Raw genomic sequence first — 26,369 nt, 5'->3', positions numbered from 1 at the left:
TGCTCCTCCGACCAGCGACCATTAGGGGGCTGAAAACGGGAGAGCACACCCGGCGATTTATCCCCGGTGCACAATCCAATCGCTGGCAATATGGTCGTTCAGGCTTTATTTTATTGATCTTAGGATATATACTGTATTTCAGAAGGCTTTGTATACATTTAAGTGTACACTAGGATGTACACATTTGATTTCACCTCTGAAATCTGCTTTCAAATTATACAAGTTGTATAATGCAGCATACATACCGAAATATTAGAATCTGGTTGCTATGGACAACAATATTCATCTATTTTAGAAGCTTTATTAAAATACTGTAAAAACCGTATGCATCGCTTTGAACAAGCTAGTTATTCAAACAGAGGGGCAGATTTATTAAGCTCGGTGAAGTGATAAAGTGTCTGGTTTTTATCACCGGCCAATCAGCTCCTAACTGTGAAGTTACAGGCTTGGTTTGAAAAATGACAGGTAGGAGCTGATTGGCTGGTGATAAAAACCAGACACATTGGGGCAGATGTATTACGCCTGGCGAAGAGATAAACTGGAGATAAAGTGGAAGGAGATAACGCACCAGCCAATCAGCTGTGTTTGAAATATGACAGTTGAGAGTTGATTGGCTGGTGTGTTTTCTACTTCCCCTTTTTCTCCACTTTATCTCCAGTTTATCTCTTCGCCAAGCTTAATACATCTGCCCCTTTATCACTTCACCGAGCTTAATAAATCTACCCCTCAGTTTCTTCTAGACACCTAAAGAACACAACATGGAACCAATATGGGGGGGAGTAGTAGCTTGGACCATGCCACCTTATCTGTATTCACATGCTGTCAGATTTTGTTGAGCATAACGTGGCTGTACAGTGGTTAGTGCATGGTGGCGGTGTCATAAGTTCTATTATGGCCGGGGCACCATCAAAGCTTCTGCGGGACGAGGGCCTATGCAAATGATTCAAACTAAATTCTTCTAAACAGCTGTGTAATATGAATGGTGCTTTATAAATAACAGTTTATAATAATAGCAGTGTCTGTGATGAGAACAATTATGCTCTGTTTTCACTCGTGTGAAAAGATGACGGACGTTCTGAGTTATGTTTCGCAAACCAACAATCTTCAAACTAAATCTGCTGCAGCGTCTGTCTGTACAGTTTGCAAATAACTGTGGTATCAATCACCATCTAATAATAAATGATCTGTTACTTTGGATGAGCCACAAGGGCCCATAAGCCAATCACAGACATCTAATAAAAGTGTGATGCTTTACTGTAAGCTGTCACTTATGAGAAAATATCCTAAAGAGAGTTAAATGTTCTTAGAAGTAATCCAGTTCAGTCAGTCAGGTCATGTCAGCGTCCCACCGGGGTCTGACTACATCAGCTTACAGTATATGTTACTGCATTGGCCAGTATTCAATGCTCTGGATTCACCGTTTTGTTTTTCAGCGAATCGGGCTGTTTTCATGCTCTGCGGTGAATCTTTTCACTGAAAATCTGATTCACCCTATTCAATGATCACTGTTCGCCGAAAGTGAACAGTGAATGCCGGCCAGTTCTCCGTTTCATGCTCGCTGCAATTCGCTGGGGTATTTCAATGGGGTTTTGACTCAGAGTTGCCGAGAGTGTATTCAATGCTAGGATGGAGAACCGCTTTCACTTTGATTTTTGCCGCCATTCACCGTTTTGCATTCAACATCTTTTTAAGGTGAACTGGAATGTGTTCTTTTAAAATAAATGATTTTTTTTTTGGTGTAAAGAAATCAGTAATTTTATTATGTGAACGGGGCATGCTATTTGGATTCATGTACTTGCAGCACATTAATATATATTACATTTTTTTAAAATTCTTTTACAGATGTCACAGGGGGGCGGGGAGCCGCTCATTAGATATTCACTGCACTGGGTCCCGCTCATTACATATGCACGAGCGGACCAGCGCAGCGTTCCCTCCACCTCCCCGCCTGCCTTGTCTCCTGGGGTGGCAGCTTCTGCTGCCGGTGTCCCCGCCAGCCCTCCTTCTCCCCCACACAGTGTCCGGCGCAGGGAGGGAGGCTTCAATCTCCCTGCCTTCCCCCGCCTCCCTGTGGCATTCGCCGGGGGGGGGGGGGGGGTTAAAATTTGCCGTCGGGGACAGCGAGCCCCATACGCGTTGAATATGGGGAGAGGGAGGGCTGGCTGCGAATCCTCCAGCCCTCCGGATGCCGGCAAATGTGCTGCGAATCCTAAACAGGATTCGCTGCACATAGTGAAAGCCATCATTGAATACTGCCCATTGTATTGCCCATACATTTAACTCAGTGGGGGCAATTCAAGTGGCAGCATTAATTTCTGGTAAACCAATTACAGGGGTAAAAACACAAAGGAGGAAATTTAATAATGTTGGCCAGGTACGAACGAAATCGGCCATATACAGCCTGAAAATTTCTAATGGAGAATACAGCAAATTTACACTGGTGGCTTGTAATAAAAAAAAGGGCTCCCATGTATCGGTAGACCCAACATAGTTTCTCAATCTGTTTGTTGCTATTTCGGTCACTAGCCCGACATCGGGATCCCGACTGGCCGGACTCAGACAGCATGGCGAGTAAAACAAAGCCCCTTGTGGGCTCACTGCACTCGCCATGCTGCAGGCACAGTTCTATTGTCGTGGACCTCCACGAGGAAGAATAGCTGGTGGCCGTCGGGGGCCCGTCTGTCAGTGTTTTAACAGTCGGGATCCCGTCAGGGACCCACATTTGATTCTGTCTTTTCTCATTAAGTTTCTTAAAGAGCTGTGTTTTGTCCATGTAAACATTTTTAGTCACTTTCTATTTTGCATAAATTCAGAGAGTCTGAATTCTGTATAAACTTAAGGACTATTCAATTACAGTCGGAAACTGCCATTTGTTGGAAAACGCCAGTTTACGATTTTTTTCCATCTACCCCAACAATGTGCAACTCTATCCTTTCCCAGGTATGTCTGTCCCCCCCCCCCCCCCTTTTTTTTTTTCTATGTGACTGTGCCATCTGCCTGCTTGGGGTGGGCGCATGACGTAAGTGCCCATCCTGTTTTCACATCTATGCAAGCAGCCTCTGAGTGACTCCTTGGTCACACGGGGGGTGGTGAGAGGTGGCCAGAAGAGGAGTAGGTAACCATCAAAGGATTTCTCCTCTGTGCAGGCGCTAGCGATGGATGTGTACCCATACACATCCGTTGGCATCTCTGCACATGAGTTTGTATGGTTGGGGGGGGCATCTGTTCAGCGGGACAGCGTTAACCTGCACACGAAGCCTAGGGAGCAGGTCTGAGCTGTGTGCATGTCCCCTCCTGTGTGTGTGTTCATCTCCCCTCAATTGTCCATTTTATGGGTGTTTTCCTGCTTCTTTCATGTCCCCTCAGGTGTTAATCTATATGTGTGTGTGTGTTACAGTGTCCACTTCACCTCTGTGCGTGTTCCTTCCTGTGTCCATGTCCCCTTCTGTATTTTTGTCCCATTCAAGTGTTCCTCTGCCCATAAACATGTGCCTCAGTCCCTACCCAAGTGTTTATCTGCCCATAACCATGTGTGCCTCTGTCCCTACCCAAGCGTTCCTCTGCAAATACCAATGTGTTCCTCAGCCTGTACCCATGTGTGTCTCTGTCCCTACCCATATGTGCCTTAGTCCCTACCCATAGGTTCCTCTGCCTGTACCCATGTGTGCCTTTGCCCATACCATGTGTTCCTCAGCATGTACCCATGTATGCCACTGTCCCTTACCAAGTGTTCCTCTGCTCTTAACATGCAGGACTTTCATACGATGTCTCATAAGTGCGCATCTTATGACACATTGTGGGTACACATTATACAATATTGTACTGAACTGAACCAAATTGTTTAAATCATGTACAATATTGATTAATGGGGGTCATATGCGGATTTGCATCCTTGCGAATCAGCCTAACCCCCCCTTGCGAATGGTGGTACGCCGGGCCACCATTCGCAAGGCACGTACTTTGCACTGGCTGCAAATGGATGTTTTACATAAACATCCATTCGCAGCCTGCGGGGTAACACCAACATCATTCGATGGTTGCGACTATCGAATGATGTGGAATGTGCACACATATGTAAGGTTGCTCTGAGTAACCTGCATGTTCAGAAGGAAGTGGGCGGGCAGCTGCCATCCGTTGATATCAGCTTCCCGCCCCCCGCACCTGCATCATCGGGTCATTAGCATGAGAATGCACATGAAATGCTGGGCGTTCCCATATGCTAAGCGGCTCCACCGCCTGCCCAGCGGCCGCCAGGTTGGGTGCGTGCACCCGGTGAACGTTTTATCCTGTTGTGGCCGCACGCACCAAGCACATGCACAATTACAACACATAAGATCTAACTATGGTCCCTTGTGTTCTTCTTGTGGAGCAGTGTGACTCAGGCAAAAGCCTGGTCAGTAATGCTGCTTTCAGACCGCAAAACTGGCTTTGACCCTGTATTTGGAAACGTTTCCAAAAACGGGTCTGCCAGGTAAAACCCCTTTCACACCGCATCTCTTAAACGGTATATTACCGTTTAAGTGCATTTTTTTTGACACTGGCAGACCCGTTTTTGGAAACTTTCCAAAAACAGGGTCAAAGCCAGTCTTTAGCGCGCGCCGCCCCCGCCCCCCCTCCCCCGGGGGTTAACACCCCCAAATCCCCCCCACCCCAGGGCTAACACCCCCCCCCCCCCCCCCCCCCCCCCTGTGCAGCCGGTACCTCCGTTGCGTGATCCGGCACTGCAGTTGGTCGGGGAAGCACTTATGAAAAAAAGCGTCTTTCAGAAAATGGCTGCCCCATAGGAAAACCTGTTTTAAAAAACTGTCTTTCGTATGGGGGCAGCCATTTTCCGAAAGTCACTTTTCTTATAAAAGTGACTTTCGGAAAATGGCTGCCCCCATACGAAAGACAGTTTTTTAAAACAGGTTTTCCTATGGGGCAGCCATTTTCTGAAAGACGCTTTTTTTGCCATAAGTGCTTCCCCGACCATACTTCACTGCCGGGATCCACAACGAAGGTACAGGCTGCACGGCGGGTGTCTACACACACGCCGCGTGGGGGGGTGTCGACACATGCGCGGGGGGGGGGGGGCGGGGGGCGGCTCCAGTGCTGCAAATATTTAATGAGCGCTCATTAAATATTCGCTGCTCTGAATTTAGGACCCAGCTCATTGGCTGGGTCCTAAATACCGTTTCAGACCCGATTTTGATCCCAAAATACCGGGTCTGAAACGGGTAGGACCCTGCATTTTAACCGGTTTGAAAAAAACGGTATTTTCAAACCGGTTAATTGGATCTGCACCTTTCAGACTGCACAGATTACCGTTTTAAAACGGTAAAAAAACGGCAATATACCGTTTACAAAGTGCGGTCTGAAAGGGGCATTAGTAGAGCGATGGTGGGGGAAATTTACTAAGAGCGAATGGGTATGAATGTATTCATTCGTACCCATTCGATCTAAGATACGGCGAGGACCAAGCGACCGCCTGATTTGCAATTAGCTGAATGCGGCTGATCTGCCGTAATTATATATGACCGAGTCAGCCGTATTCGGCTGTTACAAATGGCTATGCCATTCGTATGCGGCCATAGTGTTCTATCTGATCAGCAGATTTACATTTATTCATACTGGTGAATTCGGATATGATTTCACCAGTAAATACGAATGTCAAATAGACCATTGTTTTTTGGTCGTATTTGACTGAAGCCTGCATGGATCAGTCAGATCAAGCCTGCATGGATCAGTCAGATCCGTGCAGGCTTCTCAGTGTAAAATAAAATAAATCATTTTTAAAAAAACTGCGTGGGGTCCCCTGCCAGGCTATAACCAGCCCCATGCTCATTGAGCAGGTCCTTCTTGCAGAAATACAGGGCCGCAAAAAAACTGGGTCCCCGTATTTCTATTACCAGCACCGGTCCCGGTTCCCAAAACACTGGGGACAAACAGAATAGGGGTCCCCCGTATTTTGAAAACCAGCACCGGGTCCAAACAGCCAGCGGGCTAATGCCATGGCAAAAAGAATGAAACCCCTGGCAAGAATCATGTAACCCCTGGCAATGAGCAACATACCTCTGACAATGAGCATGTAGGTAAGCAGCAGTTATATAATATGTAATAGGCATTATTATGTGTAATTGACATTACAGTGTTGGCATTATATGTAATGGGCATTATGGTGTGTGGCATGTTTAATGGGCATTATGGTGTGGCATTATGTGTAATGGGCATTACGGTGTTGGTATTATGTGTACTGGGCAATACAGTGTGGCATTATGTTTATTTGGCATTACGGTGTGTGGCATTATGTTTAATGGGCATTACGGTGTGTAACATTATGTGTAATGGGCATTACAGTGCAAATTTTTGCAAAGTGCCTTTGGCGCGCACTGTCCCCATTTCTGGTGTATGTGTGTGTGTGGGGGGGGGGGGCGATTGTTTAATTCTTGCTGCATACTAGAGGGGAGAGGGTAGGGTGGTGAAACGATGGTGATGGTGGTGGGCCACTTGCTTGTGTTGCCCCCAGGCTGAAAGTTGCCAGCCAGCCCCATATACATACTTACCTATAGGGTCCACCAAAGGTCTGTCCTTTATTAGTTCTTTATTGGGTGGGGGGTCCCCACTCCCCCAGGATCCGGGCCCAGGCTGACCAGCCAGGGGTTAATGCTTTGGCCATGAGAGCTTATATACTGTAAAAAGTCTCCCCCGGCTGTGGCATTAGCCTGCTGGCTGGCTGTTTGGGTACGGTGCTGGTTATTTAAATACAGGGGACTCCTACTCAATATGTCCCCCTGTATTTTGGGAACCAGGATCAGCCCATGTGCTGGTTATAGATATTTACACCCCCCCCCCCCCCCCCCCCCCTATTTCTGCAAAAAAAACCTAGGCTGCTTACAGCTGGGCGGGGAGATTCTCATCTTTTTACACCGGCCAGCATTGCACAGATCTGGCAGATCCGTAAGATGCTGGTGGCTTGTACATATTTGGCACAAAGGAAAATATTTCACAAAAGTGCCTAACTGTAATTGGGGTACTTATATAATATCTGGGCTCCCGTTTTTCTTATGAGACCGCGCCACGCTTCAGGCACGGTGGCTCGCTGCGCTCGCCACACTATATAAAATCAACTCCATGCATAGTTGGATAGTAGGGGTATGAAAAAATGGGGTGCATTTAGCATAGGAGCCCAGATAATACATAAGTACCGTAATTGGTAACCTGTTGACTCCTCCATTTCCATTTTTACTGCAGCCTTGTTTGAAAACTGGAAGGGTGGGGTTAGAAGGAGAACCAATCACATGCCAAATGAAGAGGGTGCAGGTTGTTCTTGCTCTCACCCCCGTGGCTAAGGAGAGAAGCAGTTTAGTAGACTATTGCCTTAGATCAGGCATGTCCACACTGTGGCCCTCCAGCTGTTGTGAAACTACACATCCCAGCATGCCTTACCATAGTTTTAGCATTCCCTAATAGCAAAACTGTGGCAATGCATGGTGGGACTTGTAGTTTCACAACAGCTGGAGGGCCATAGTTTGGACATGCCTTCTTTAGATGGTGGCACAGGTTGCTGCAGGGAGCCGGTCCGGAGTCCAGACCAATAAAGCTGTCACCCAATCCCAGTGGTTTGCAGCATTAAGGTAGATCCATAGTATTCCCTCAAAGAAGGCAAATTTGTACATAGTGGGCCTGATTCAGACCAGCTCGTTAGGGTCCGAATTCGTCCCCGTCCCCGATCTTTGTGCATGCGCAAACCCCAGGAACGAATGGCTTCGGCAAGTTTTACACTCGCAGTCGCCGGGCCGTTCACTCAAGGAGGGGAGGGAAGGGGACCACCCAGTGTTTTATGGTTGGGATGGGCGGCTGATGTCACATGATCTGTGGGCATATTAAAAGTCAGGGTACTGCTTTCCTAGCACGGCGCCCATCGCATTAATCGTGTACATTTTTATATGGCATACAATCTGTGCGATACGTGCGATTTCGGTTTTTAAATCGCATGGATCGTATGAAAAACAGTAGTATAGTAAGGTACGATGTGTGCGATTGGATGACTGCGATGTATGCATTTAAATTGCATGCATCGCACTCATCGTTTACTTTATTCATGTGCGATGTACGCGATGCGTGCGATGATTGTATGTCGTCAATTGTATGGATTGTATGTAGTTTTATATGTACAATGAATGTGATGGGTGCGATGGGTGCGATGCTAAAGTGCATGTACTATGATGTATGTATGCAAAAGTGCATAGCAACATAGCAACCCGAAGCGTGGCGAGGGGCGGCGGTACGCGTCCTCCGACCTTTTCATACCCCCACTATCCTCGTCGGCGTGGAGTTGATTTTATAAAGCGTGGCCAGTGCAGCGAGCCACCGAGCCCGAAGTGTGGCGAGCGCACGCGGATACCTGTGAAGCCCGCGAGGGGACGCGAATACCTGTGAAGGTATCCGCGTCTGCTCACGGGGCTCGCTGCGCTCGCCATGCTTCGGGCTCGGTGGCTCGCTGCGCTCGCCACACTTTAAAAAATTAACTCCATGCCGACGTGGATAGTGGGGGTATGAAAAGGTCGGAGGACGCGTACCGCCGCCCCTCGCCACGCTTTGGATTGCCGTTGATAGTTTGGGGAGGCATTAACTGATTGAAGTGGAGTTGACATTATAAGCACCCAATTTGATGCATAAATCGCGTCCATCGCATACATTGTATGTATGTTTAAGAGTATACAATGCATGCGATTTACAATGCGCATACAATCGTATGCATCGCATGCATCTTATGACATTAAAACAGTACGACCGATGCGATACATGTGATAAAAATGGATACGATGAAAAATCACTGTAGTCGCATGAAACACATAAGATGCATGCGATGCTTGCGATTAAGGACCGATACATACGATGCTTATCGTGGGCGCTGTGCTAGGAAAGCAGTACCAAAGTCCGTCTAGACTGAATTTTATTAGCAAACGGGTGAAAAATCATGCGATGTGAGCGACCACCGAATGCTTTTTCACCCGTGCGGCTGCATGCGAGGGGGTGTGTTAGCATACAAATCCCTTGCATACTAAGGAGAGAATACGAGGGGGGCATTCGGCCAGGCGGCGTTTACCTGTTCGCTAAGCTGCGAACATACGCAGCCTAGTGAACAGGCCTGAATCGGTCCCCTTGTTTGATACCTGCTAAAAATGACTAGCAACTTCATGTACAGCAAATCCCCTTTATGGATAGGGTGTATCTTTATGTCAGTCTCGTTCTATTCACACTTACTGTAGATTCCAGGGATTATGTTCCAGAGCAATTTGATGTTTTGTATGAAAGAACGTCTATGTCTGCTTCAGGCACATAAAGTGTTCCAGCTCCCACTGTCTATGTAACAAAAGATTGGGTTAAGCGCGACAAAGGTTCACTTTGGTGTTGGTAGCTGTCCCCATTGATGTGTCAGCTCGGAACAGACTTCATATACTCTATTTTTTCCCTGCCAGCAGCTACATTTTTGTTCAGCCTGGTATTTGAAGCTTCGTGTGTGGATTGCCTCTCTTGTCTTCTGTATCCCTATGAGTTTTGCCAGCCACAGCTTACAAGCCCAGGTTGTAACTTCAACACCCCCTCCTTTATCTTCCCAGGCAGATTGTTGGTGCTGCTGATTCCTGGCGCCTGTGGGAAGAGAGAGCTGTGAAATCCTAGCACCTCCAGCCCCCTTACTTCCTTCCATCACCCCCCCTGGTTTGTTTTGGCAGGTAACTTCAGGACTATGATTTTACTGGCTCCAGGATTGTGGCCGGTGCGATGAAAAGCTGTTCTGTCCCTGCCTTTGCAGTAAGCCACATGCTGCCCTGTGAACACAGACTGCTCTTCTTGTGCATCCTAAATGGAACCGTTCAGAGAGAAGGGGGGATTTACACCCCCTGATAATGCACTGCCTATTAGGAGAGGGCACAAGGGCATAACTGTAAAATAAACACTGGTGCCTGTATAATGCTGGGTTTGAATTCAGGGCATTGATAGAAAATGGATGGCTTTGGGTAAAGTTTAGCCTATTTTTTTATTTTCTTTAAACCATTTATTTTTCTTTGTAAGAACCGTTCTCTTGTTAAGTTATGAAGATGGAAGCTTAGAGTTGGTTTCTTGCTCAATTACCTTATTGTAGCAATGTTTCAGTCGACGGGACACAATAATAACACATTTACAGTATATTACTACACTGGAAGGATGTGTGTTATGGGAACACAGATTTAGCATTATATATCACCCGGAGTAGCCTGAGAAGAACATGGAAAAAAACATAACCCTAATCCATACTTGCCTACTTTTGAAAACTAGTTTCGGGGAGATTATAGTTGGTAGTAGAATTTTTGGTACTTGTGGAGTATCACGGCTCCCACGATGGCCATCGTATGCCAAAAAATCGCATCGCATTGCATCGCATGCGATCGCATACGATTTTGCACTGAAAAGCATCCAAATGCATTGGAATTAGTATTAAACATGTTCAATGGCCACCAACTGGCATTTTTGAGGCTGAACCACCCCCACTATCAACGCGAACCCGAAGCGTGGCGAGCGCAGCCAACCCTGCGAGGGGCGGCGGTACGCGTCCTATGACTTTTTCATACCCCCACTATCCACGTCGGCGTGGAGTTGAGAATAGAAAGTGTGGCGAGCGCAGCGAGCCACCAAGCCCGAAGCGTGGCTCACGGCCGCGGATACCTTCACAGGTATACGCGTCCCCTCACGGGCTTCACAGGTGTCCGCGGGGCTCGCTGCGCTCGCCACGCTTCGGGCTCGGTGGCTCGCTGCGCTCGCCACACTTTCTATTCTCAACTCCACGCCGACGTGGATAGTGGGGGTATGAAAAAGTCGTAGGACGCGTACCGCCGCCCCTCGCAGGGTTGGCTGCGCTCGCCACGCTTCGGGTTCGCGTTGATAGTGGGGGTGTTCAGCCTCAAAAATGCCATTTGGGGGCCATTGAACATGTTTAATACTAATTCCAATGCATTTGGATGCTTTTCAGTGCAAAATCGTATGCGATCGCATGCGATCGCATACGATTTTGTAAAAAAACGGCCAAAATCGGTCAAAATCGCATCGCATGCCACTATATATGGCATGCGATGGGAGCCGTGATACTCCACAAGTACCGAATTTTTCAAAGTGCCCCATTGAGGGGGCGTGTCATGCTCCACCCAAAGGGTGTGTCTAGTTCCCTATATGGAGAGATTGTGAAAAGAGATTGTGAACATGGTACCTAGAGGCGTGGGTGCGTACTGCTATATCTGACTTCTATCCAAATGTAGCTGAGCCCCAAAGCAGTTAGTAAGAGCTACTATACTTGGTAAAGTGCTGGGAAATGGTGCTGATGATTCAATGTAAATGTATCTGTCTCTCATTCCTTTTTCCCCAAAAAATGTAACAGTGTAATGTGGGCTAGGTGACATGAGGGAGATTGCTAGACTAATGAGGGAGAAAGGAAGATTGCTGCTATTTCAGGGAGTCTCCTGCAGGAGTGTAGGCAGCTATGCCCTAATCCCAATAACACTAAACTGCTGTTCCCAGTTCTATCCTCCGCACTAAGCGCAGGATTTGGTAACATGGACGTGTATTTTTGTTTTGTTTCACTGGGTTTTGTTTCTCCAACTGAACACAAAGGAGCAGTTTTATATTCCATCTCCTCAGCTGGCTCCCAACACATGACACCCGCGCATACCCAGCTGACCCACACCTGCTGCCATCGTGGGTCAAGTGGACCTTTGGCAGCCCATAGAGAGGAGGCTATTTTAGTGTTGTCACCTCTGTAGCACTCAGGTTCTGCTATCCTGCTTACTACAAATGATCTGCAGAAGACAGTATGCACCACACTATGCAGCAGAGGAGAGCTGCAGAGGTAAAGGAATTTTTTAAATGGTAATGCCAGAGGGAGCATGACGTTGGAGATGCACATGTGGCATACGGGACAGTACTTGTCTTCTTCAGGCAGTAGGTTGAAATAGCAACAGATCTTATGTGCGGCACATAATATCTATCGAATTGCAGGAGTGCTCGCATGTGGCTTTTAACCACATGCGATCACTCAAATGCAATCCGTGGGTGGGGGCGGAGGGAACGATTTCGGCGGCGTGGGGTTTGGGGAGAGGGACCGCTGGCGGCATAGGAGAGGACGGGCCGAGGAGTAGCAAAGAGCCAGCAGGCTGCTGGGGTCAGCAGTAGTGGCAGAATTGTTTAAAACACTGGGCAGCCTACTTCTGTCCTCATCCCAGCACCCACACACCTGTGTGTCCTGTCCCCCTCCCAGCACTCACACACCTGTGTTCTCTACCTGGATCCCACACACTGTAGTGCTAGTGGGAGGTCGGGGAGAGCGGTGGCAGCAGAATTGTTTAAAACATTGGGAAGCCCTCTGATTGGCTAAGCTCTCTTCTAGCGCTACGCAACTCCGCTGCCCTCTGCTTGCCCACTTCCAGCAACCGATGGGCCATCTCAAGATGGCATGCAACATCCGGTGCTGAAAGGGGGCAAGTTTTGCACCTTAAGATGCGATCGGATTCGATGGACATCGCACTTCAATGTCCCATCGAAGCTGATTGCATAAGTGTATGGGCAGCATTAGGACACTGTTAACAGCTTGCCCATACAGCAGTGCTGAACAGTGTGGGTAAAAGGACCTACACAGAACAGGGATATGCAAGGTCCATAAAATAAATGCAGACATAGTAAAGACATGTTCTCCCAACTCAAGAGAAGTGTCATGCACCACCTAGCACTACTTATATCATCATTTCCCCTTCTTATCATCATATTCCCCCAATCTGACCCTATATCATGCCAGTGGCGTAACTATAGTCCCGCAGCCCCCGCAGTGGCGGGGAGGTGCTAGGCAGGTGTGGGCGCCTGGGGGGTCTGCGGGACTATAGTTACCACCTGGTCCCAGCTCCCGACTCCTGCCCTCCCCCTCCTTACCCCATTGCCGCCGGCGCCGCTGCCTCTAATCCGACACGCAGATCTGTGTCGGGTGACGGGCGGTCCCTGGCTCCGGCTGCAGTGCTAATATAATAAGAGACACTCGGAAAATGGCAGCCCCCATAATGCTGTATGTGTCTGTTATTATATTAGCACTGCAGCCGGAGCCGGGGACCGCCCGTCACCCGACATAGATCTGCGTGTCGGGTTAGAGGCAGAAGCGCCGGCGGCAATGGGGACGGGTAAGGAGGGGGTTAATATTTCGGGGGGGGGGGGGGGCGCCCAAAATGTCCGGCGGGGGGGGCGCAAAAAAAGTAGTTACGCCTCTGTATCATGCTCCTCCCAATCTCCAAATCTGGATATCCTAATATGTTGTTAACCCATATTAAAGGTATAGTACTATACGGCATAAGATAGCTCTGTCGTTATATGGTTATGGTATAAATCATAGATTGACGCTAGGTCGACAGTCATTAGGTTGACCACTAATGGTCGACAGTCGGTAGGTTGACACCTTTAAATGGTCAACATACTCAAGGTCGACACAAGCAAATGGTTAGCATAGACATGGTCGACACTGAAAAGGTCGACACTAGTTTTGGGGGGGGGGCTTTGGTGCATATGTCGACAAGTGTCAACATAGACACCGTATAAGTGTACTGCTTTGGGCACTGTGCCTTGCTGTGCTCGCCACACTATTCTATTCTCCCTCCATGCCCTAATGGATGGTAAAGAATGAACCAAGTCGGTCTAAACAAGTCAAACATGAAAAACTTGTGTCAACCATTTCTATGTCAATCTTTTGCTTGTGTCGACTTTCTGTCAATGTCAACCTTGAGTATGATGGCCATTTAAAGGTGTTGACCTACCCACTGTGGACCCATTCGTGCTTGACCTAATGACTGACGACCTAGAGTCAATCTATCATGAGTCCGGATACCCATTATATATACTGTACAGTGTGGTAGGAAATTCCATAATTGTCCTAAGTGGAACAGTATAAGGGGCCCATTTACCAATGATTGCATGTGCAATGTGATCTGGGCGTGATAGTGCTGAATGCAGTCATTTCACCCACAGTACTGAATTCACCTCCTATGCTTCTTCAGAAGCGTCATCTTTTTTTTGATAAATGCAGAAAGAATGCCCAGAAAAGAGCAAAGACTACAACACATTGCTGCCGCTTTTGGAAGTTCCTATGCAATGCCATCTTTCTCAATATATCACCAAAAGATGGCGCAGAAGCATAAGGAGCCAATGTGCCGCATAGGAGGCACTGTGGTTGTCATGGGTGCAGGGAGGCACTGTGGTTGTGGTTGTCATGGGTGCAGAGACAGCGGCACTGTGGTTGTGTTTGTCATGTGTACAGGGAGGCACTGTGGTTGTGGTTGTCATGGGTGCAGAGACAGCGGCACTGTGGTTGTGGTTGTCATGGGTGCAGAGAGGCACTGTGATTGTGGTTGTCATGGGTGCAGGGAGGCACTGTGGTTGTCATGTGTACAGGGAGGCACTGTGGTTGTGGTTGTCATGGGTGCAGGGAGGCACTGTGGTTGTGGTTGTCATGTGCGCAGAGAGCGGCACTGTGGTTGTGGTTGTCATGGGTGCAGAGAGGCACTGTGATTGTGGTTGTCATGGGTGCAGGGAGGCACTGTGGTTGTCATGGGTGCACAGGGGCACCATGTTGTGTTTACCATGGGTGCAAGGGGTACAGCGCTTCTAATCAGGTGCTGGCTATCATTTTCTAGAATATACTTGATTAGATAGAATCTGATGGATTGGTTGCTATGGCAACACCTCCACTTGTCCTCTTTAGAAGGGTAAATGATGATTTGAGTGGTTACAGGTTATTCTAGCAAAGCCTGCATTAAACCAGTATACACACAGATATGCTGAGGAAGTGAACATTGACTACAACAGGAGCTCTAGGAGAATGCTGGGTACACACTGGGTACACACTGGTCAATATGTTGTCTAATCTGGCAGATCGATCTGGCATATCGCTCACATAGGGCAGTGTGCATGAGTCGCCGACCATCGAAAGATGTGGGAGGGTCCCAGTGGCATGTGAATGGATGTTTATATAAAACATCCATTCGCAGCCAGTGCAAATGTACGCCCCTTGCAAATGGTGGGCCGGCGTACCACCATTCGCAACGTGGGATCTGGGTTACTCGCAAGGATGCGAATTCGCATCCGAGCTAATTAACTAGAATACCCCCCTTTATGTAAAGGCCACTCGTTTATTAGATGTAGCCTAACTGCATACGTTTTTGTCCCTGAGTAGTACCTTGGCCACAACATTGTCTATGAACATACTAATTTTTCTTTTTTTCCATTGAAATGAATACTGCAATGTTGCTTCTGTTCGTGTACTGTTGTTTCCACTGAAGACTTGTACTGAATGTTGTACTGTATTCATCTCATTTCTAACTGTTATAAATAACACTACTTTAAAAAGAAATAGGACAAACTCCTTCAGAAGAACGGCTCTGTTTTGCTTCAGTTTCTGGGTTGTGTTACGACTCTCAATTATTACTGTTTTTCCGTAGAAGATGATTCATTGCCCCAGCGCTATTTGGTTACAGATTCCTAATGATCACTTGGAGCTAGGGGTCATGAAAGCTGTTTGCTGTGTATTCATTGGCCGTTGTACAGACTTCCTTTTACTCTTTTCAGATTAACATTCGCATTTGAAGGCATTCCTTTCATAGAAGTAATTGGAAGGTGATGTTTTGGGATTTCTGTGGAGACTGGGAATCCGGTAAGTGACCAGACCATTGGCTTATCCATTACAGATTAATAATTGAAGTACAGCCAAAACACATGCATATGTATTTTGATTTAAGTTTGCATAGAGTAGACTTGGCAGGGCGGGCAGTGGTACACAGTGGAATGTTTCCTGAGCAAACACTAATTATTAGGGTGTATGATTAATATAATCAATTTGTTTGTTTACCTTTTATTTCAGCAGAAAACAAACTCTAAACAACCCTTAAACTTTTGGTTTTTCTTCACACTCCGGTTTAGTTTACAGTTGATCCTGGTAATGTTCATCTACATTTCATATATTTGATATAATATAAAGGCCTGTCATATGCCAGGATAACTATCTGCAGGTTTTCAATGAGTATCTATTAATTCCATGTACAACAGGATTTTTCTGTGAATTCTACAACCCATGCAAAGTATTTCCTTCAAGCAGAGTGTAACACACCACAACCAGTGCCAGACTGTGGCATCAATAGTCCACCAGGGTATTTCAGGGGTTGGGGCCTATTTTTATGGGTGTGGCCATTCTGCAGAGGAGGTGTGGCCAGCCACCATATTGGTTTGCCTTGACTGAGTGCATGGGATTGGCCCCTTGGTACATGAAAATCCTGGGTATTGCAGACAATAAATATTTGGACACCTACCAACCAGCAAAATTTCTGTCTCTCACAGACCTGTTACTTCTTCTTTAAGAAGCTCTTCTATTCTCCACTTGTTACCTGTATTAATGGCACCTGTTTGAGTTGGTTATCTGTATAAAATACACCTGTCCACACCCTTAAACAGTCAGACTGCAACCTCTCCACCATGGCCAAAACCAGAGAGCTGTCTAAGGACAGCAGGGACAAAAATGTAATATGCAAGCAGCTTGGTGAGAAGAGATCAACTGTTGGCGCAATTATAAAAAAAATGGAAGAAATACAAGATCACTGACAATCTCCCTTGACATGGGGCTCCATGCAAGATCTCACCTCGTGGGGTATCAATGATCTTGGGGACGGTGAGGAATCAGTCTAGAACTACATGGGGGGGGGACATGGTCAATGAGAGCTGGGACCACAGTCACAAAGGTTACCATTAGTAACATACTACGTCATCATGTATTCAAAACCTGCAGCACCCAAAAGGTCCCCCTGTTTAAGCCAGCACATGTCCAGGCCCGTCTAGGGATAGACATCCCATTGCGATGTGTTTTAATGTTTTTTAATTGACGTTAGCGTTTTTTAACATTTGATGGCGGCAGTAAACATTCGATGGTGTTGTGATGGTTATACTGGGTCCCACCAGAAGGTGACCAAGTTCAGAGGTTTTGCGAATGTGCAAAATACTGCTATTTTGCTATGCACAAATCAAATAAATAGTTTTTTTTTATAAAATTATTTTGATGCGATGGTCAGTTACCATCACATTGAAAGATTCGATGATGGAAGCCCAGCCATCATTTGATGGGAGGCTTCTGATGTCCATCCCAAGGCCTGTCTTAAGTTTGCCAGTGGCCATCTGGATGATCTAGAGGAGGATTGGGAGAATGTCATGTGGTCAGATGAGAGCAAAATAGATCTTTCTGGTATAATCTCCACTCGCCGTATTTGGAGGGAGAAGAATGAGGAGTGTCATCCCAAAAACACCTGTGAAGCATGGGGGTGGAAACATCATGCTTTGGGGCTGCTTTTCTGCAAAGAAGACAGGATGACTGATCCGTATTAAGGAGAGGATGACTGGGGCCATGTATCGTGAGATTTTGGCCAAAAACCTCCTTCCCTCAGTAAGAGCATTGAAGATGGAACATGGCTGGGTCTTCCAGCATGATAATTACAAAGTATTGAGTTAAACTTTTTATTGTCTAAATTTTTATTTTCCGCAAGAATATACAAATAAATTGTTTATAAATTACACAATGTGATTTCCGGGTTTTTTCTACTGATAAAAACAAATTTTGGTACTTGTGAGTTATCTGGGCGCCCGATTTCTAAATCGGGTCGGATTGGGCACATCGCATCGCATCGCATGCGACCATCGGATGTGATGCGATGCGATGACCCGATTTTTCCATAGGAATCAATGTTAAAATGGACTGAGTCCATTTTAACATGGAATTCAATGGGAAAAAGGGGTCCTTTTCATACCCCTACTATCCAAGTGGGCATGGAGTTGGATATAAACCTGTGGCGAGCGTAGCGAGCCACCGAGCCCGAAGCGTGGCGAGCGGACACAGAAAGTAAGGTTTCTTAGAGCTACCTTACATATGCGTGCACCTTCCACATCTTTCGATGGTCGCCGACCTTCGATAGATGTGGGAGGCTCCCAGTGGCATGCGAATGGATGTTTATGTAGATTTTTCCACTAATAGGGTTAGAATTTGCTTTTGCAACCAGAATCCCATAGGCCCATAATCTCTTCCCAGTCACCATATCTCTATGTCCTTCACCTCGATGGAAATGTGTCTCTCCATTGTATACTCTCAACTTTTTATAACCTTCTGCTCACAGCAAACCAGTCAGCCATCTTGAACCATTACAATAAACAAGAGACTGCCTTGGCGAGTCCACCAGATGAGAACACCTGGTCTACAGTAAGAGAAAGGGTCTCAAAATATTTCATATTATCTAGTGAAGGAGGCCTATGAGATTTATCATATATGGCACCTGGTCCTTGCGGGATTAAACAAGATATATGGCACTGCCTTTTACCAGTGTAAGAGGGGCTGTGAAGATGGTGGTAATGTTTTAGACCTCATGGGTCACTAAGCAAGGTACCGGTTTGGGGTCCCCCTTTGCTCCAACATTCCACAGCACTGTATTTTTGCTGTTGATTTTAGGCGGCATCTATAGAGTACATTGACCTTAGTACAGTACCTTCTGTATAAATGCTTAGGAGCATGAACCTCAGCATTGCGTACAAATTCGGCTCTAGGTCTTCTGGAAGTAGACTTCATACCTGTGTCACATGTAAAGTAAATTGACTGCCACATTCATTGGATGAAACATCAAAGGGACTTTGGGCAGCTCTATGTGATGTCATGTGGTAGTCGAACAAGGCTTCCCAGGGAACATTTTAGAGGGCCCGGGTGTCTTTATGGTGCCCCTTGGGATCTGCAGGGTGCTAGGTAGGTGCCCAGGTTGCCTTGTAGAAAATCCACCTCTGGGTGTAGATTCTCACCTTATTAGTATACCCAATGGCAGCAGCATCTATAGATGCTGTTGCCTATAGAAGCCTATGGACTGTCCGCAGAGATAAAATGGGGTCTGTTTCTAGTATGCCCAATGGAAATGCCTTTAATTGTGATGCAATGTGTATCCCAGGTACATTAAAACCTTTTAGACAGCAGAGGAAGTTGTACCCCAATCCTCAAGGAAATGTCCCTGGAGTAATATGCTGGCCAGGTAAGCTGGATGACGAGTTCCTGGGGGGACAGTTGCAGTCCCTCACGCTGGCAAGATGCAGGGCTGGTCCGGTTCCAATGAATTCAATAATGAGAGAGAGAGAGAGACCCTGTGCTGTGCTCCGTGCCATGTGCTCCGTGCTGTGTTCCGTGACCTGCCCTGTGCCCTCACTGCCCTGTGCTCCGTGCACTGTGTTGTAGACTTGTATTGAGTCAGTGACTGTTTATAGGCCTGAGCCCTGTAGTGTGATTTAACTAACTAGGTGCTGCAGTGCTCACACGCAGGGGCTGCTGTGTCCACTGTCCAGGGGCTGTCCTGTGGCCCGTGCCCTGTTGTGATTTATTTAGCCCTAAGCCCTGTGTTGTGATTTATTTAGCCCTGAGCCCTGTGTTGTGTGATTTAACTAACTCAGTGCTGCAGTGCTCACACGCAGGGGCTGCAGTGCTGCTGAGTAGTACACTGTGTACAGGGGCTGCAGTAATACAAGGGGCTGTGTCCAGTGTGACGGCCTATATCCATTGTCCAGTGTCACGAGTCACGACATATATCCTGTGTCCACTGTGACAACATATATCCTGTGTCCAGTGTGACGACATATATCCAGTGTCCAGTGTGACAGATATATCCTGTGTCCAGTGTGACATGTAACCATTGTGTGACGGCATATATCCTGTGTCCAGCGTGACATACATCCATTGTCCAGTGTGTGACAACCTATATCCAGTGTCCAGTGTGTGACGACCTATATCCAGTGTCCAGTGTGACTACATATATCCAGTGTCCAGTGTGACAGGGGCTGTGTCCAGTGTACAGGGGCTGTGTCCAGTGTACAGGGGCTGTGTCCAGTGTACAGGGGCTGTGTCCAGTGTACAGGGGCTGTGTCCAGGGTACAGGGGCTGTGTCCAGGGTACAGGGGTTGTGTCCAGTGTACAGGAGCTGTGTCCAGTGTGACGGCTGTGTCCAGTGTACAGGAGCTGTGTCCTGGGGCGGTGTCCGGAGGCTGTGTCCATTGTCCAGGGTAACGGGCTGTGTCCATTGTCCAGGGGCTGTGTCCAGGGTGATGGGCTGTGTCCAGTGTCCAGGGGCTGTGTCCAGTGTGAAGGCTGTGTCCAGTGTACAGGAGCTGTGTCCAGAGGCTGTGTCCAGTGTGACGGCTGTGTCCAGAGGCTGTGTCCATTGTCCAGGGGCTGTGTCCAGGGTGACGGGCTGTGTCCAGTGTCCAGGGGCTGTGTCTAGGGGCAGTGTCCAGTGTCCAAGGGGCTGTGTCCAGTGTGACAGTCTGTGTCCAGTGTAAAGTAAGAAAAATAAATAAAAGTAATCTCTTATATATTTGGCTACATCTGTCAATCATCTGCGGCTGTAACGCTGGGCGGGGTCACACACCACCCAGCCTGCAGAATCAATCGTAGCCAAATATGTAAGAGAACAGAACCCTGCACTTCACACACCTCTCCCCACCTAACCCCCGCAATAACGCACACCTTAATGCACAAGCACGGTCCCGGTCCCTGTCCCTGTGCCCCGGCTCCTGCGCTCAGGGCAGTCAGTGTCCAACTCTCGCGGGAACACGCTCCGCCCTGCCACCTCCCCGCACTTGGTCCCAGAAGCCTGGCTCGCACAGGACCGCAGCAGCCCTGCCAGGCGCCCACCACCCGCACATGGCAGCAGCAGCTCGCCCACCTCCCGGCCCGCAAGCAGCAGACGCAGACCCGACAACCCCCGCACATGGCCCTAGCATCAACTCGCTCCCCCCCCCGCCCTGCACACAGCAGCAACCCGGCCACACCCCCCCGCACATGAACCGGCAGCTGCCACCACTTACCTCCAGTCGCTGTCGGAGCAGGGGGACTTCCTTCCCCTGGTGACTAGAAGCCGCTGGAGTAACTACAGCCTACCGCAGCCCTGCCCCGGGAACCGCAAAGCTGGGGGCTCCTACAGTTGAAGTGAGTGATAGTGCCGCACATACCTGCAGCTAGATCTGTGCCATGCTCAAGGGGGGGTCCTGCTTACTGTCTGATGCTACAGGTGATATGGGCCAGGTACACAGGTGTACTGTCGCTCACTGACACATTTCCCACGTCACCCGGCAGGTACACAGGTGTACTCACTAACACACTTCCCAGGTACACAGGTGTACTCCCTGACACATTTCCCAGGTCACTGGGCAGCCGCACAGGTGTACTCATTACTCACTGACACTTCCCAGGTCACTGGGCAGCCGCACAGGTGTACTCATTACTCACTGACACACTTCCCAGGTCTCCGGCCAGACACACAGGTGTACTCATTACTCCCTGACACATTTCCCAGGTCACTGGGCAGCCGCACAGGTGTACTCATTACTCACTGACACACTTCCCAGGTCTCCGGCCAGACACACAGGTGTACTCATTACTCACTGACACACGTCCCAGGTCTCCGGCCAGACACACAGGTGTACTCATTACTCACTGACACACTTCCCAGGTCACCGGACAGACACAGGTGTACTCATTACTCACTGACACACTTCCCAGGTCACCGGACAGACACAGGTGTACTCATTACTCACTGACACACTTCCCAGGTCACCGGACAGGCACACAGGTGTACTCATTACTCACTGACACACTTCCCAGGTCACCCGCCAGGTACATAGGTGGACACACTTCACAGGTACACAGGCGTACTCAACGACACTTCCCAGATCACACACACAGGTGTACTCATTATTCACTGACACACTTCCCAGGTCAACGCACACACACACCGGTGTACTCATTACTCACTGACACACTTCCCAGGTCACCGGGCAGACACACAGGTGTACTCATTACTCACTGACACTTCCAAGGTCAACGCACACACAGGTGTACTCATTACTCCCAGACACACTTCCCAGGACACCGCACACACACAGGTATACTCATTACTCCCTGACACATTTCAGAGGTCGGCACAGACACACAGGTGTACTCATTACTCACTGACACACTTACCAGGTCACTGCGCAGACAAACAGGTGTACTCATTACTCACTGACACACTTTCCACGGCACCGCGCAGACACACAGGTGTACTTATTACTCACTGACACACTTCCCAGGTCACCGCACAAACACAGATGTACTCATTACTCACTGACGCTTCCCAGATCACCTCACAGACACACAGGTGTACTCATTACTCACGGACACACTTCCCAGGTCACCGCACACACACAGGTGTACTCATTACTCACTGACACACTTCCCAGGTCACCGCACACACACAGGTGTACTCAAAACTCAGTGACACACTTCCCAGGTCACCGCGCAGACACACAGGTGTACTCATTACTCACTGACACACTTCCCAGGTCACCGCGCACACACAGGTGTACTCATTACTCACTGACACACTTCCCAGGTCACTGCGCAGACACACAGGTGTACTCTTTACTCACTGACACACTTCCCAGGTCACAGCGCAGACACACAGATGTACTCATTACTCACTGACACACTTCCCAGGTCACCGCACACACACAGGTGTACTCATTACTCACTGACACACTTCCCAGATCACCGCACAGACACACAGGTGTACTCATTACTCACTGACACACTTCCCAGGTCACCGCACACACACAGGTGTACTCATTACTCACTGACACACTTCCCAGGTCACCGCACACACACAGGCGTACTCATTACTCACTGACACACTTCCCAGGTCACCGCGCAGACACACAAGTGTACTCTTTACTCACTGACACACTTCCCAGGTCACAGCGCAGCCTGCCCAGCTGCACACTACCCAGCGTAACACCTATATTGTCATCAACCGCCACCCACATATTACAAACCAGCAGCATCACCCTGTCCGGGACCTGCGATCAGAGAAGTCACGCAGGAAACACAGGGCAAATGCAGGAAACTCACAGTCTCGCGGGAACTGCCGCAAGAGCACATTCCGCACAGTGCTGCAGAGTGCGCACGATGCCTGCTGCAGCCACAACCGCCAAGCTCCCACTCCCCTCACAGCCGCTAAGCCGCTTACTACCTCCGCGCTGCCAAAAGTGCCGCTACCATTCCCTCCAGCCGCGACCGCCAAGCTACCACTCCACTCACAGCTGCAAAGCCACCCACTACCACTGTGCTTCCGCTACCCTGACCACTGCATTCAACTCTCCGCCGCCTGCTACCTCAGCACCGGCAAGGACTCCTGGTACCCTCACACCAGCCACTAGCCGGAAACCTGCTGCCTGCGCACCTGACAGGATCTCTTACTATACCACCAATGGATAACAGGTACCATTTTTAAAACAATACACTATTCCACCAATGCCTACACTGTATTCACCATAGCCAGCATCACCCCACTGAAATATCCAATCCAACACACCCCTTCCTGGTACCACCTCCCCCACCCCAAAACAATAACACACACACTCTCTTTGCACCACTATACCACCAACACCTGCACTCTTCACTTAGCCAAAGTATCATACACCACCCCACCAGAATCCCTAACCCAACACACCCCTTCCCGCAAACACCATCCCCCCACCCCATAATTAAACACATTCATCCACAAATAACAAACATAATTCACATTATAATATATTTCTAACTTTAATGGGGCGTAGCCCCTTACGACGGTGTGAAGAGCGCCCGTAGGGCGCGATGAAACACCTAGTAAATAAAATAAAAACACATTTTTGGAGGATGATGGAGGAGTAATAGTGGGAGATCAGCAACCTGATAGAAGTGCTGAAGCTGCTACCACCAGTCATGACAAGGCCGATACCTCTTTGTATTTGCTCTTTGGAGCATTTTTTTTTTTTGGGATAGTTTATTAAACTGCCACCCTGTCTGCCCCTGCAGTGCCGCTCTGCCAGGTTGGAAGTGTAAGGTCCACATGTATGTGATGCCGACTGCTGTCGCTTAGCTTAGTCATCCAGCTACCTCGGTATACCCTTTTGGCCCAACTACAGTAATTGAAAACAATTTTGTAAGCAATGAAGTGATCAAAATTGACTAGAAATGAGTGGAAACTAATGTTATTGAGGTTAATAATACTTTAGGGGCAAAAACAGGCCCAAATTCTGTTATTTTAGCCATTTTTAGCATTTTTTCATAAAAATCCAGATCCAAAACCAAAACCCACAAGGGTGGTTTTGCCAAAACCAATCCAGATCCAAAACACGAAGGGAGATCCAGATCCAAAACCAAAACCCGAAAAAGTGGCCACCGCACATCTCTAATTGATATAGCTCTTATGACATAGAAGGATAAACACCACCAGGCCCTCAGAGAGGACCAGCACTCCCAGCAAGCCTCCCTTTATTGACATGAGTACCCCCTATTGCAACTACTGAGTTCTATCCCAGACTGTTATACTGTATGAGTGTGTAGTTTCACTCGCTGCCAACAGATGGCAGTGTTTCGGATACAAACGGAAACTAGACATATATATATAGATGATATAAATAATCAGATCTCAGTCTCTCACTCCTGTTCCCTGAGCTCTCTGCCTCTCCTATAAATGAATCTTTTTATGTATTAGTTTGTATTTCATGACTGAGTTTTATTTTCCTTGATGTTTCTGTGGAAGAACTTTTCGGGCTCCATCTCCAGACGAAGAAGAGAACACAGTGTACTCTGCACAACATGCACAATGCTTCCTCTTTAGGCGAACTGCAACACAAAGGATTAAGCAATAGGAAATACACTATTAAAACTGTACAGCACTCGTTTTGTCAAACCTGTCTCTGACAAGCAAAGCATAAGAGAGGCATTATGTTTTCCAGGGGAAAAAAATATTCTTACACTTTTCTGTGCCTATACTCAGAAACTACTAATCCACACAGTTGTCAAAGTGCAGCTCTCATGCAAACTACACACAATTCAGACCAATCTCATTTGTGAAGAAGAGCAGAGGCGTAACTCTGGGAGGCAATGGAGTCATCTGCCGCCGGGCTCCTGCTCCCAAGGGGGAACCTCTCCTCCACAGCAAGTTTGAATCCGTTAATTAAAGGCCATTAATATTGTTTCTGTGGCTGACTCCCTCTCCTAATATTTTTGCAAGTGTCACACCCTGTATTAGAACCCATAACCTGTCTTAGGGGAGACAATCCCCTTACGGACTATGCTATTTGGGGGGCATCAATATATATCTTGCCTCCGGGCAACTGGGGCGAACTTACGCCACTGGAACTTAGGACTCATACACTACATGGCTACTCTTCGGGAATGGACCGGAAAATAGGTTGGTGCTCTTGGATCCCACGGACAGTGGGCAAGTCTCTTGGATCATTCCTACCCCCCTGTATATAGTGTATTGTTATATCCCTAGTAACGAAAAAAATCCAGTTAAATTACATCTGTTAGTTGGTTGGAAGAAAAATGATAACTAACAAAGGGTGATAGAAGTGGAGACGATATATATGTTTGAGGTCACACTGAATCCAAAGGAGTTTATTCGAATCTCAAGAGTTGTGATGGAGAAGAGTTGACTGAGACTTGTGATACTCCAACTGGAGTGTATGCAGAGATATACAACTTAAGGTTGAAAACCTGGTTAAAGAAGTGTTCTGAACGCCAAGGTGAATGCGATATTACTATAAGGAGCCAATGGGTAAGTGATAATTGTAGTAGAGAGCTCATAGATAATTATATAGGAGTACTGACCTTCTAGATTAGGATTAATGAAATCATTGAGCACATTATTTTAATCTCTGTAGCGTACTGGGGTGGGGAGGGGGGTTAAAAGAGAATGAAAAGTGCTGAACAGGTTGGGGGGCATATGTTCTATGTCAAGTTACGTAAGTATGTATGCTATGTGTAATACAATTATACTAATCATGTATGTGTGTTTTATTTGAGTATTGGTTCTGTTGTGGGACTACAAGTCCCAGCTGGCCCAAAGATGCTGGGACTTGTGGTTCTCCAGGTCCCTGCTTGTGGGGGAGGCTTGCTGGGTCATGTAGTTCTACTACAAAACCCAATAATTATGTGTAATATTTTTTTTGACCCTTTATTTTTACACAGCCCACCGCCCAGTGGTGCCTAGGATAGGCCACAGAGGTAATGCTTTTGCCGCGGGACTTTAATAAGCATTCCCCAGCTGTGGCATTACCCTGATGGCTGGTTGAGCCCAGTGCTGGTTGCCGAAATATCTGGGGCCCTAATTCTTTTTGTGTGTGCCCCGAATCCTCCCGCCTCAGTATTTTGGGAACCAGGACCGGGCCAAGAGCACGGCGCTGGTTATAGAAATACAGGTGGACCTTATTTTTTATTGCAAGATATGCCTACACTCACC

The 26,369-nt window shown here is 47.8% G+C and overlaps 1 protein-coding gene across 1 annotated transcript in view; it reads left to right on the top strand.

Annotated features, from left to right (window-relative positions):
- Positions 1-15,676, top strand: part of FKBP6 (FKBP prolyl isomerase family member 6 (inactive)) — a 53,020-nt gene extending 37,344 nt beyond the window's left edge. Inside the window, exon 8 of the mRNA XM_083172091.1 lies at positions 15,610-15,676. Within this exon, the coding sequence (XP_083028217.1) occupies positions 15,610-15,661 (52 nt within the window). The 3' untranslated portion in view covers positions 15,662-15,676. The remainder of the gene's footprint in view (positions 1-15,609) is intronic.
- The last annotated feature ends 10,693 nt before the right edge of the window (positions 15,677-26,369 follow it).

This window comes from Crinia signifera, chromosome 2 (genome assembly GCF_055691185.1).
Source record: "Crinia signifera chromosome 2, ASM5569118v1, whole genome shotgun sequence".
NCBI lineage: Eukaryota > Metazoa > Chordata > Amphibia > Anura > Myobatrachidae > Crinia > Crinia signifera.
The sequence above is the reverse complement of the archived record's forward strand: the minus strand, read 5'-3'. Positions and strand labels throughout refer to the sequence as shown.